This window comes from Anas platyrhynchos, chromosome 4 (genome assembly GCF_047663525.1).
Source record: "Anas platyrhynchos isolate ZD024472 breed Pekin duck chromosome 4, IASCAAS_PekinDuck_T2T, whole genome shotgun sequence".
NCBI lineage: Eukaryota > Metazoa > Chordata > Aves > Anseriformes > Anatidae > Anas > Anas platyrhynchos.
Window position 1 is genome coordinate 8,995,037 of NC_092590.1, and position 14,793 is coordinate 9,009,829.

General features: G+C 36.2%; 1 protein-coding gene across 8 annotated transcripts in view; it reads right to left on the reverse strand.

Moving 5' to 3' along the window:
- Positions 1–946: 946 nt before the first annotated feature.
- GSTCD (glutathione S-transferase C-terminal domain containing) overlaps positions 947–14,793 on the reverse strand; it is a 72,940-nt gene continuing 59,093 nt past the window's right edge. For 7 of the 8 annotated variants that reach the window (XM_027456808.3, XM_038178413.2, XM_027456807.3 and 4 more), the window contains 4 exons: positions 13,475–13,608; positions 11,629–11,659; positions 7,460–7,529; positions 947–5,213 (listed from right to left, as the gene is read on the reverse strand). In XM_027456808.3, the coding sequence (XP_027312609.3) occupies positions 5,077–5,213; positions 7,460–7,529; positions 11,629–11,659; positions 13,475–13,608 (372 nt within the window). In that variant the 3' untranslated portion in view covers positions 947–5,076. The remainder of the gene's footprint in view (positions 5,214–7,459; positions 7,530–11,628; positions 11,660–13,474; positions 13,609–14,793) is intronic. The other variant, XR_011808825.1, reaches the window with a different exon arrangement.

Here is a 14,793-nt window from a genome sequence, read left to right on the forward strand (position 1 = left end):
AAGGTCTCAGTACATAAAAATAATAAGTCAGGTGTCATGCACATTAAAATCAGTGGATGAAAATCTATTGTCTTGGAGATGCATCATGGAGAGTTACCATCTTCAGCACAGCCGTGCCTTCAGCCCTCATGTATCTTGAGTAAGTGTCATCCTAACGCTTAAAATTCAAGGGAACTCTTTCACTCAAGGAAGAATGATCAATTTATCACAATCAATGTGATAGTAAAACTGCTGGAGCAATCTACCAGGCAAAGACAGAGGCAGTGTCACCTCCTGGAAATAAGATTTAATGTACGAGCACTGGAGACACAGTTACTCTTGGGCTGTCACCAATAAACAAGACTAATTCAAAGTAACTTTCATTTGACATATCAGGTTCATATTTCTACATGATACTGAAACGTTTTTTCCTTAAAAAAAAAAATAAAAAAAAATATTATCACTAAAATTAATATTTATATTCTTTATTAGTATAACTGTATCATTTAGCAGACCTGTTTCAATGGCTTCATCACAGCTGATGCTGTACAAACTTATGAAAGACCAGCAACTGTCAGGTGAAATAGTCTGAAGGGGAAAGAGCGCAGCATTAGCAATAATTTAATCTCCAAAAATCACTAACTATTTAATCAGTTAACGAGGAAACCTCCAATAGTATCACTCACTTTGCAAAAACTGAAGAGTTCCACAAGCACCGCTGAAAAAAAAAGCAAGAAATTCAAACAGTCAAGTAAAATAATTTTGAGTCACAAGTTAGGAAACATCACTTGACACATATAAAGTATAAAAATTGTTCTGTTTTCACTCAGAAATGTCCTGAGTGATTCATTATACAACTAGCCTAAATACTTCTCCTTACACAGAAGGCTTATCAGAGGAATTTTGAAAGTCTAGGTGTTAGGTGTTTCACAAATTCACTTTTAGTAGAAGAGTGCACAACAAGACACTTCATTATTCATTTATTTTATGTGTGAATAAAAGCTAGAAACAAAGAAAATGAACTTAGTTTCAGTTTTACCATTTGCATATAATCACAATATATTATTCATTTAGGAAATGCAATGTATTTTAATGATAGTTGTAGGAAACTGAAGTTTGCTAAGAAACAGCCACTGAACTGAAAGCATGACAGGTAGTTTAAATGCAAGTCTGAGCACAGAAAGTTCTGAGATCAGGTTCCTTTTATTGAAGAGGCATATAACATTTTTTGACACCAGGCATCAGTAATATTTTTGACGCCAGATACGTATGCAGGTACATGCTTGATATCTTGTCCCACCAATACACCTTTTTTACAAAAAAAAAAAAAGTAATAAAAGTGACAGGAGCTTAGATTGAGACTGTACATGGGGAGTCTGGTATGACAGTCAAATGCTCCTAGGCAAAAACACTGAAAGCAGTACCTGAGAAGGCTTAAAGGAAAATCTGAATTGTGCTTTCTGCAGACAAATACACTATTTAGTCTGAGTGCCTAAACCAACACTTCAGACATTCTGTTATCTTTTGCTAAGTAATGCTCCTCTAGCTTTTTTTTTTTCTTGATAGTGTCTAGCCAAACGATTATCCATGTAAACTCAAAATCAGCTGTATGGCATTTTGCTGCAGATTACTTAGAACCCACAAACTTATGTAGGCATATACATGATCACACGGTTCTTTCTAATTATTCAATGAAAACATCAACATAGAATGTCACCTAGGAATGCACCAATAAAAAAAAAAAATCTGATTAGCATTGCCTTTCCAAACTACAGATCCAGCAGGCAGCTGAAAATCAAGCAACAGAAACAGAAAACCACCATCTAAGATTTATGTTGACCTTCTGAATTAAGCATTTTATGTGCATCTTGGCAAGAACAATAGATGGGTAATACTGACAACGTGCAACTTTAATTTAAATAAAAAAAGACTGGTTTAGCATAGTAATAACAACACCATATCTTTTTTTTTTTCTGTTTTAATTAAGATAAAGCAACGAAAGGAAATTAGGGCGCACAACGTACCTACCAGGAGTGCCCCTTGTATACTGCCACCTCTGCCAAAGATTGCAATTCTAACACCTCTTGGAAGAAGACCAAGGAAGCAGATAATATGATAAAGACAAAAAGGAAAGAACAAAAATAAAGATGCATGTACACACAGATGACTAACTTTAACATACAGATGAGATCAGTGCAATTTGGTCATCAGCTTCATGTTACAAACTTGCTTTTTCCAGCATTACTGGCTCCAAGGATAACATAAAACAATACAGGCAAGACAACAGAAAATTATGACTATTGTTAGGACAATACTTTGTTCACCCTACAGCTCATCCCAGTGGGACTAAACAGTATTCAGGCCTGCATCTTGGACATGAAGCTAGCTGTGTGTGCAACAAGTTGTGGGAAGAACAATGATTGTTCACTTCCCAGCACTGTGATGTCCAGTCATGCTGTTTAGGAAATTCTTGGCCTCTGTTCATTTCATACCTTTTATGTATATGGAAACGTAACAAACCAACGTACCTTAAAAACTAATATGAGTTCACATTTCTAGAGCAAAAAGATGGCACTGAGTGGTAATTTAATCTGTAGCAAAATACCTGTTAACATCTGTTAAAAATACTTTCTCCTTTCTATATTTTTGTCATCTGCTTCTCTTCAGTTTTCAATAAACAAAGCATCAGTTCACCACAAGCATAGATCAGACTTTACTAGTCGTAGTAAGGTAACTCCATCCTTAGAAAAGGGGAAGATTCAGTCCTCCTGAGAAAAAAAGGAAACAAGAGCCCACTGATGCCCGTAGTGGTAAGGTCACACAAGAACGTCACATTATATAAAAACATAACGCTACTTTTGCGGTTCTTTCTACTTTTTCTTCTATAAACCTTTTTATTTTTTCCCATCTGAAGCTCAATTCTATGTGGGGTGGCAGACTTTCATGGCATCAGTGGGATTTTTCCAGTCTGCTGTCACAATGTAAAATAATTCACTTAGGTTACAAGTATGCACACCTATGGGAAATTAGCTCACTAACATGAAAATAGGTATTCAAAAAAAAAAAAGGAAACAAAAATAACTGAGATTGGTACTGGGATTCTTGTTTAGCTTTAGCTATTTTTCCTGACTGACCTAAGCATCTAATAGCCTGCTGGACACCTGCCCAAATAAAGCTCCTGCACCACCTCTGCTTCCAAGAAAGAGTTTTGCCTGTTTAAAAAAAAATCTTTTTTTTTTCCCCATCTTGTATTCAGTGGCACACATTTCCTATGGCACATCCCAAGTGCATTCCTTTTCTGATTTCTGGTAAATCAAAAAAATATTACAGATGATTGAGGTGGACGCTGTAGAAATTTCAAATCATGTAACAGCACAGTTTTTTGCTCTACTGAAAGCTAATTATTACAGTATAATAATAGAACACGTCAAATACACATCACCACCATACCTAAAAGACACACATTAGTATCCATTGCCCAGAGCAGAGTAAAGCTTTGTGAAAATCCTTACCATCAACAGCAAAGATTCAATCACCTATCTGACCTTGGTAAGTTCGTCCTTCTTCACAAACATACTACCTGGATAATGTTCAGATTTGACTTACTTCTGGCTTAAAAACCTGAGTTCTCATTGAGCAAGCATATCTCCGGGTGAAACCTCCAGTAACACCTGGTATTGCCACGTATTTTATACTTGCTATGTTGCTATGCAATCTTCCAACTCCCAGCTCCTCCTGCTAACTAAAAAAGTTATAGGAAAAGCACTACATCGTTCTCAAGGATTCAGGTTAAAGGTACCATTTAATACAAACTTGCTTACCTTTGTGCTTCCAAGTAAGTGTGCAGCTTCCTTCAGTCTTCACATTAAAACAACAACAAAAAAAAATAGATCTTTTAGAGAGAGAGCTTTCATGAAGAATAAAGCATTTTGGGATCCTCTTTTTTCTCCCTCCAATACCCGTTGCTGCTTTTTTGTCACACACGCTGACCAAACTTCAGATAAATTTAAATTACTCCATGGCAAAATTTGCAAATGTATGAAACCCACAATCATACAGGGAAAATACTGTTATAAGCTCTTACCGATTGTACTAGTGTTAACAGACAATTTTAAACTAGGGTAGGAAACTGTTTACTAGTAAAAGCACAGAAGAACATTTATTTTCATTTTACAGTAACAAGTCTGTTGTTGACCTTTTCAAATGGTTCCACAACTGCAACTTTGTTCAAATTTAAATTGAATATAAAAATAAACGAAGAATGTGTATACAGACACAAGCTGGTCTTAAAAATTGCATCTGACAGCAAGTCTCTTACGAATGGAAAGCAATCCACTTCAACTAGTAGAGGTGGCAGTGAAGTAGCTGTTTGCTGATATCATCACTAGCTCCTGTTATCTTGTCGATGGAGAAATAAGGGTTTTCTTTCTTTAAATACTCACTTTCGATTGTCTGGTTACAGAATTACTGTGTAAAATTCAAAGATAAAATTAAAAAAAAAAATTAAATCATTTTTAAAAGGATTATTAGGTTAGAGTACATTTTTTCTATATACAGAACGATGATCAAAGTATTCTCAAAAACTTTTACTAAAAATAATCTTGCTGAAGTAGGATGGAATTCTTTAGCGAAATCAAGCCACCACCTGTTGCACAACCTTCCTCACTACCACCATAAATTCCATCTGTTCCTCTAGTGATCTGCATAACTGGCTGATAACTGCTCTGCCAATGAGCACAAATGAAGGTTTGAACATGAATACAATTTTGAAGCAGCCAAGACAGCTCTACTGCGAAGAGAATCACCTTCCCTTCTCTAAGACCACCTTTTTTCTAAACCTCTGCAGACAGATGGGATACTATCAACAGTTGTAGAGACTTCTCAGTAAGAACCACCAAAAGTTGCCTAATGACACATTACAAGCTATAATTCCCTGCATGCAGTTCATTTTCTAAAACTTCTCATGCTGTTTCCTTTTCCAAACACAATGGGTTCAAGATGCATGATATCTGCTTCCCAGCTATGCTTGGATCTGCTGGATGTTGTTACGCACTGAGGATTTATGTTCGACTTCGAATCAAGTATGAGCTTCACACTCTAAGTCGGGGTGCCCACAAACATATTGTTCTTTGGAGAACAGCTCTCTGGCTCCATAGATATAACTTGGACAGAGTAGTTACTTCCTTCTGCAGCCCAGGCCCGATCGAGATCCACAAGCCCCATACACTGCTTGCCTAAAATGAGAGCAAAGGAGAGCATGGAAAATCTAAAAATATAGAAACATTACCAGAAACATGCACTTCAATGTTAGGAAAACACATCACTAAGTTATCTACAGGACAAGTTCTGAATCTACTTAAAAAAATCTCTGTTAATCTGTACTTCAAATAGGCAGTCATTAATAGTTCTAAATCACATCTGTGTCTTGTAACCCTTATTTAGCAATGACCCTGAGAAAAAATATTAACTCTTTACATACACATAGAGAAACCCAATAGGCACAATTATTGAAGTATTCCCAGAACTTACAGAAAAATGTGTGCATTAACGTAAAAGTGACAAGAAAAAAATGGCTAGTTTTTCCCTTAGCTCTCAAAATTGCTAAGCATTTGCTTCCTTTATAACTGTAACTGTTTTCCTACTGTAGTTTCATCTAAAATCTGAAGATCTTTGGTTAGTGATTATCAAATGAAAGAATAAAATACAGAACAGTGATCCAGTTGATCTGAAACCACACAAAGGTAACTGCTTATAAACAAAAATACTGAATTACTAATGGAAATTAACCTTATCTCAGATTTATCTGCAAAAAAAAGGAAAAAAGGGGAAAAAGGAAAAAAAGGAAAAATTCAATTTTTTTTTTTTCTTAAAAAAAATTATGATACAGCCACGATAAATTGACGGGGCCATTTGGTTTTACCTGTTTACTCATTTTAATTGATTTCTATGTTTTGAAATACAGAATCTGTCACATCACGTTTTCAGCAGTTTGCAACTCTTGCAAAAAAAATTTAGCACCTCCCTGAAACATTTTAATTGCTGATAGTCATACACTCTTGAGTCATGAACAAGACACAGTCCTGCTTCAGACTCAAAGCCAATGTTTCTGTCTTTTTCTTGAAAGAACTGCACAATTAAATATAATTTTTGGCCTGAGATGAGGATAATAGCCAATAGTACACATATCCTGTCCCTACCCTAAACTACCCTGTGTAACTGTGTATTTCTCTCCCTTGAATTTATACAGAACTTGGTTGCATGTATCATTAATAGCTTTGATATGCACCTGGGAAACGTCTGTAGAAGTTTAAGGTTTAGGTTTTGAAACAGCAGTTTCAAATCTGAAACAGAAAAGTGGTCTTCAATGGTCTTCAGTAATATTGTTTTATATTACATTCTTTAGAACAGAAAAAGCAATGACATTTCCTGTACAGAAAGGAAGAATAGGATTTACGGTTGTTCTTTTTTTGTTGTTGTTCTGTTGTTTTTTTTTTTTGTCAGTGAAAAGCACATCAAAGTTGCATTTGTGATGAAAAACTGCAGTTTCAAAGAGAGAGTAGGTAAAAGTTACAACCTCTCAAAAATGTTTGAGTCCTCTTCCAATTTTCAGTACACCTGGTAAGCATCAGGAAAAAACATGGGGTGCTACGCTGGTAACTGAAGACTGACTTTTTATTTCTTGTTCACAAATATTGTGATGATAGCAAAAGAGCTGACAAGTTTGTTATAAAATAGATATTGTTATCTTAGTATCTGTATTATTTTCTTTTTGTGCAGTGAATATAGCAGATAATTCAAACTCTTCAAAAGAAGTTTTTTTCTTTTTTTTTTTTTAAAAAAAGAAGCACATATTTGCTCCTTCTGCTTTAATATACTTAGGAAGTGTTTCTTGTGAGCCAAGGATGGAGAGTTAAACCCTTAGAGTTTCCAGCCTCTTCTGTCTTTTCTGACCCAGAAGATTTTTTTAATAGTTTTTTCTTCTAAAATTTCTACAAATGTAATGAGGTGGGACAAATAGGTTTGTATGCTCTGAAGCCTGTCTGTACCAAAAGTAGCCCACGTTCTGCAGTGTAGCCTTGTTGTTTCCAGTTGGCATGGATGTTTGTCCTTCTAAACAAGTTATCATAAGTAGGACAAAGGGTTCAGACTGCAAATCACGACCTACAGAAGTGCTTTTAATGCAAGATGGACTGGCAACAGAAAGACTTCAGTAAAGTTTACAAAAACCTCACCCTTTCTATAGAATGATTTGGGAGTGGAGGAGAAAGTGGAAAGGCAATGAAACTCAGTACAATGCTAACCCTCTAGCTCATATTGATAATTTAGAATGAAGGAAAATATTTTCACTATCATAGTTCAGAACAGCATAGAGAGAAATGTGAAGAAACCACAATTTCATAAATCGTTAAACTATTTCTTCATAAAGCAACATAAATAATAACACTGCAATAGTCTACATAACAGCTGCAGAAATTCATACCTACTAGCCTGCGTTCAGGTGGAAGCTGAACAGCTGTCTGATCTGCAAACCTGCAAAGGATCATGTGCTCCTGGAAGAAAAAGAAAAGAACTTTGGTCCAGTAGCATTTCTCTCTTTCAAGTAAGAAAAATCTAATTAAATGTTTGTAAGTACTAAGAACTTCTGTCACATAGAAGACTGTTTCTGGAAAAATAATGCCTGTAAATCCTAATTTTGATATTGCTTTGGCTTGTAAAAAAAAATTTGTAAATCAAGTGTTTGTAACCATAAGCAGATTTCTACTCAGAAGGGTTTGTTTCTTGCTAAAATTCCTCCAAATGTCTGCAGCAGCGGAACTGGATGTAACATATGCAAGATTGCATTTTTCAAAGGCATATGTCAGACTTATTTTGCCCTCAGCTACTGTAGATCAAAACCAGCCTTCTTTTAGCATAGTCATCACTGGGCAGCATGTCTGCGTCAGCGAAGGGTCAAGACAAAATTCTTACATAGGTGACTTGAAATACTGGATTGTTTCTCCTAAGCAGCAATTCTGAATCAAAGAATCACCACTCTGTGGGGACAAGCTTCCTTTGCTGTGCCGAACCCATCCAGGATCAACCTAAAAGGTCATGAAGGAACTTAAAAGTTTCTGCAGAGGCTTCCACGATAGCTGCCACTGAGTTTTTCCTGTCTTGACACTCATGGGTATGGTGTGGTAGAGGGTTAACCCACCACCTTGCTGTCTGCTTGGATGGGGCCAGAACCCTATCCTCAACAGCCTTCAAAGAAATGCCAGCTATGCTAGCAGAACGGTTTCTCAAAGCTCAGCCTAGCTAAGGAAGGTGAGTTAACCAGATGGTGACAGAAAAAGCCTTGAAGGTATAGCACTGAAATTAATGCTCTGCTGACAGCTGTGCTATTTGGGACAGCTGCAGTACTACGTATAGGACAGAGTAAATCAGAACCAGTTTAGAACTGCACAACACTCCCAGGTCTCCTATCATGTTCCTGTAACATCTCCTATGATGGGATAGGGAGAAAACAGAAACAGACAACAACAGAAAACACACTGCTACGCAAAGCTTCCACAGCTACATTTCTGAAAATGAACATGTGTCTTGCATCAAAAGGAAAATGTTTTTTTGATTCCTGACTTATACAGAAAGATGATTTTAAGGGCATGGTTGCTGTAACAGATGGAGAGAGAGACTTCACCTAAGGATGCTTCAACTTCCTTCAGTATCCCGAAGTAAGGATACTTCAGCTTTTTACTAAGGGGAGCATAAACATCCAAAAGTCTTCATTTCACACACACAAAAAAGCCTGAATGAAATCCCATCTTCATATTAAATCAAGATGGTAACTCTCTCCACAGTGCACTCCATCCAGTTCATGTAATTGCAGACACCTGACCACAAAACAGTTTACTCACGGATTTTCAAATAAAATACAGCAAAACATTATTGCTACTTTAAACTCAAATTTCAGTTATTTCAATAAACACACAATATCCTGAGGCAGAGATGTTTGTTTCCTACTACAGATAACTCACATGAGGGTTTTCAGCTCACAGCTCCATAACAAATTTGCAAGCAAAATGAGAACATGCTATAACATATTTAGGATTCAACATGTTGTATCAGTCAGTGCAGTTTAAATACAGCTATTTCGGTAGTACAAAAGAGCTGAAAACCTTTAACCCAGATATAACTACTGGGGAACTGAGAAGTAATGCCAGAGGCAACGTGGCTGTTCTTAGGGGTAGGCAGCTTGAGAAGAAAAAGAAGGGTTTCACAGGAGAGGAAGGAGGTCAGAGATAGCACAGAACCCTTCACCAGTCTTTAGGCACTCGGCACAGCCTGGCTCTTTGCAATATCAGGATCGCAGCTCATTCAGCTAGACCAGAGCCCAGGTAAGACTTGCCACACAACCTGGAAATCTGGACTGGCCCTAGTGCCTTGGCTTCCTACAAGAGATGAACCTTAAATCTAAACTAGAGCCTGAGGCATAACCATATCTTTTTCCCATGATATAACCAGTAAATTGTCACATTCCCTGTTGGCAGAAATGAAGGTAAAAGTAGTTTTAAAGTAACAAGGACAACAATTATAAACTGCATAAATGTTGGGCATGTATAAGCCGTTATTTTGCCTTTCGAACACCCACAGAAATGCCCAGTAAGTTTTCAGAGCTGGACGTCCAAAGTAATTCCTTCTTACTTTCCAAATTTCCTACATGGACGATGTCTTGAAAAACAGAGTCTCAAAACGTATCACGGTAGACATCTACAGCTACCGTCACCTTATTCTTTATAGCTATAAACTAATGAATTACAGCACGATGTTCTCATCACAAAAAGTTTTGGAATTGCCAGACTTCTGGATGTCTTTTTAGATCTCACTAAAATGGAAGACAAGAGAAATGAATTTAAAATGGGAACTGGATGGGGGTGACACAGACAATGTCTGGCTAACACATGGCAGCTTTGGCGACTAGCCAGTAACCTTTAACAGTTTATTAATATGAAATATAAAAAATGCATATAGCTAGCTGTATAACAAAAAGTTATTTATATCTAGGATTACTTGAGGCACCATCGAGCCTAGATCATTTGTACAGACTATTATGTTATTAAGAGCAGAATTATTTTTTAGTATTGCCATTGGCCCCTGCGTTTCTCTGCTACACGAACAGTAAGACACTGGAACTTCTAAAGTGGTGATAATCCCTGTGATCTACGTGTCCATGGATTAAAAGAAAAAAAAAGAAAAAGTCAGAGCTGCAATAAGATTACACACACCATCCTAACCAAGGCTTCCTTGATTTTTTTATGTCACCCTGTCCCTCTGTAACGTCCACAGGTCTACTTTTAATAACACGTTGGCAAATAAACTTTTTCTAAACTCAAACCTGAGTGCTTGGTGATTATGTGTTAGGAACATGTAAGTACATGGAAGGAATGTTGATCAGTGGAAAATCTCATTCCAGGTCCAAATCCACTATGCCACTTTTATCATCTCAATCTACACAAATTTATTTCCATGTAAATTAGTGAAGTGTACATAAACCAAGCTGTCATGAAGATAAGATTATAATAACTGAAACTCCCTAGTGAGAGGTTTTCTAATGTTTTTAAATGACCTCCAATTAGAGGATTTAAAAAGACAATCTCCATTTTCCTGCTAAATACAGCATCATCAGTACGCACACCGTCACCATTACATTTGGCAATTAGAAATAACATCCTTCTCACGTATTTCAGGAATAGAGGATTATTCTGCATCTCCCGAATTCATAGGCTTTTCTGGATTAAAAACACTGAGACAAGTATCTTAGGATTTGACATGTAACCCTAGCAAAGTTTCTATATGTCCTTTCTTCTCTTAATTGCAGATATTTTCTTTCTGTGCCAGACTGAGCACACCTAACCATCAAACTTCTGGCTGCTCATCACTAACAAGTTTAAACACACCAGACAAAGCTTAATGAATTGGTACCACTTGTCACCTGTCCACTTCTCTGCTCTTGTCCTTTTCCACTCCCCAGTTATCTTCATTCTGGTAGATCTGCACACCTCATTGCTTCATTCTCCCACTTTTCCCTCAAGCAATCTCCACACAGACTCCAGATCGAAACACATTTGAATACTTCTAAAACAATTTTGAATAAAAGTTTTTAAAACAATACAGTACAGAATTCTTGATGAAGAGTATTTGTTCTTCCTACTCATTATGTCCAACCTTCTAGACATAAATTAGAGGGGGAAATCTGAGTTTGTCATAAAATACTATCTATAAAAGTAAGCATTTTGCCTAAAAAAATGATAGTAAAATTCTACAGTATAAGGATTAGTATTTAAGAAAAAATTGGTATCCTGTAATTGTTAAATTGTAAGTGTTGAAACAGGTATATCTTAGGAATGGCTCTTTTATACCTTATGATGAAAAAGAATTATCTGGGGGAGATACCATGAAACTTTATGGAAGAAAAAAAGCCTTAAAAAATGGATGGTGGAGAGAACACAACACAACGATGTCTATGTTAATAATGAACATTTAACATAACACATGCACCCCCTCACAATTAAAAGATAAGCACTTATATTTCATTTGATAAGACTCAGTGAAATGCATGGAACAGCCCCAAACCCCCTCCATCCGCTATCCACAGCTGTTTATCTTACATACCTTGTAGGATAAAATTTCTTTGAACTGATTACTGAAAAAAAAAAAAAAGACCAATTCAATTAACATCTAAAAAAGCCAAGATGGAAAATAGAAGCAATTCTTACATACCTGACCACATTTTATGCAAAACAGCAGTATCCATAGCATACAGAAAGGCATTCAAAAAAACAGAAACCATGACAGTTTGTTCACTAATAAAGGAAAAGCACGTTTGATGTCTTTTATTCTTCTATTGAATTATTCATCCAGATCCACTCTTTAAATTACCAAAAATGCTAATGCAGATTTACTGGGTTTTCCACATTTTCACATACTTTGTATTACAGGTACACAACCTCTAGAGGCACACGTTTTCTGTGCATCACAAGAGTAAGGTGTTTCTAGGATGGAACTGAATAGGGAATATGGGCAGTATAGGGATATGGGAGGTCTATCACGTTTCATAATCTTAAAAATTAAAGGAAAAGAAGTAAAGCCTAAAATATAGTTTGAGCCAAGGTCAATGTTATGAACCACATCAACTCCTACATTGGCTTACACTCTCGGATTTATAATTTTAGCAAACACAAAACCTCAACAATTTACATTTTTTCAGCATCTACAGCAACAAAAGATTCCTAACGTAGCATGCGTTTCTGGACTTCATGATTAAAAATATAACTTGGCAAAAGTTAACAGCATCTAGTCGATCCTACAACAAAATAACAGAGAAAAGTTATATGTCTGTTAACTTTAAAAAGCCTAAAATTTTATTGCCTCTTCCTTAAAAATACTTCTATGTTTTACTCTGTCAGAGGAGAAAACAAAAGGGACACTTCTAAAGAGATGGAAGAATCAAACTGACTAAGAAAGGACTGCTAAATGCAAAGTTTAGCAAACTAAGTTTTAAGTATTTACTCTCCAAGCACTTCTGTAACAGCACACCTCAATAACAGAGAAAGATAGGGAAATATTTACCATGGAAACATATTTATTTATTTATAAGATCTGTTGATTCTTTTTACAACAGCACGTTTCAGCTTCCTACTCTAGCAAATATATAGCAGAGTCAATGCTTTAATTTCTAGTATAATTAAATCTGATTCATCTTGGATATCCAAAAGGCAAAGTTCAGCTTTATGAAAATAAAATGAAACAAAATAAAACCTCTCCCCCACCTAGTTCTACCTTAGAAAGCTGCTAGCCTCATATCTTCTGCTACTTTTTGCCAAACTTTCGCATTTTATTTGTATCAAAGGCATTAAAATTCTTAAGCCTAAGACAAAGAAGCATTTCCAACACGGTAGATTTGGAGAAACAAAATACCTACACAGTCCACTGAAAAAGTATTAAAACTAGGATCCAAAAAACAGGAGAGCTCGTCTACTTGGGAATAAATCAGAACAGCTTCACAAGCAGTAAACTGTGGCATAAAAGCAGAGCCATTTCTTTAAACCGATTGCTTACATCTTTCTCCAACATTAAAATGTCAATTCCCCTTCTTACATTACTTTTCATGAGTTTTCTATTAACTTTGTGATTTCAAGGTAAGAGGTCTGCATATTACATAGATTACCACATACTGTATCTACTGTGTTGAAGGTATAGAGCCTTTTTTGAACTGCTGTGATTTTTTTTCCTGGATAAATCCAGAAAAAATAACCCAGGAATTACCCATCTGTCTGCCTTTCAAGATGGATTTGCAAAGAGACAAAGGAGGAGATGGTTGCACTGTAACTATGAACCAACTGAACCTGGACACTTGCAACGATCTTGACCTTGAGTTGATTAATTATGTACTCTTCTATCACTTTCTTTTTTCACTTGAATTGCTATTTTAAAGTTTATCTTGTTAGTCTTACTTTACCTTCGTGGATATTTAAACTTCACAGTGTTCTGAATGAAGCCATAACAGCACGGGGAGATGACAAAGGCTGCCCGCGCCTTGATGCAATGTTCAATCACCATGTCTGTTGCCACTCCACATGCATGCAGAGCCACCTACAATGTTAAAAACAGAAAACAAAGAAACAAGCACATTCTTTATAGCAATATTCTACATACAATCCTGTTGTAGTATTTTTGCTTGATTGAATTAAATCCTTGCAGAGAGTTTAACAATGAAGCTGTTATGCCAAGGGCCTGGTCCTTAAATCCTTGGCTTTGCATTTTTCTCTTTCATGTCTATGCTGAGGAAACTTTATGACCTAACTCCACTTAAGAAGGGAGTCATCAGCACTGAACAAGGGTCACTCACCAAAAGTACTCAAAAGATAGGTGCGTAGGTGCACTGCATAGTCCTATCAACTCAACTGTAAATGAAGCTACAGAAAAATTTTAAAAGACAAGCTACCATGGTGATTAGTCAAAAGTTTTTGTTCAAGCCAAAAGGATTTAGAAATACAAAAACCCCCTCTCGTTCCCATTTGTACCTTATTAGATACCAGACAATCCCAAACATCAAACAAAAATCAAGAACGCGCCTCCCTCAACGTGCTTCTACAGCCTCTCAGCCCTGGAGGAGAAACACAGTCTGCCTTACCCCTAATTGAATATTGTGCCTGCTACTTTATGCAGCAGTTAGATTTGTAAAACTGCATTGTTTTCTATGCTTTTTATTCACCGTAAATTTAAGAAAAGGGTTTAAAGCTGCAAAGCTCACATTTCAAGGTTCAAAGCTGTTTTTCAAGGTACAGCAACTGGGAGATAAAAACTTTGCTCTCAGATGTGGATTAAAACAAAGACTTTTTTGTTTGCAGACTGCTTGATGTAAGCTCAGCTGAGCAGACCATTAATCAGCAGCTGAACTATAACTGCATACAGATGGTAACAAATACTCCTGTCTCAAGCAGAACATTAAAAACTAATATATGTAGTAATTTCACAATGCAATTTTTTCCGTCCTTACGAATTTAACAAAAAAAATAAAACTAGTTTAAGACCAGAAAAATATGAGATTATTGTGGAATATAATGATAGTTACTTCCCTTTTTATCCAAGCAGAAACTAACAACTGCTTTGCTTGCATGTTTGGAAAAGATACCTTAAACCTTAAAGTACTGGATAAAACACAAGTAAATAAACAAAAAAACAGTAGCTTTGTTGAGTCTGTATGAACTGTAAGCCATTTGATTTATTCTTTGTGTTCCTCAAAGTCAATTTGGTTAAGGGAAAAATCAACAAATA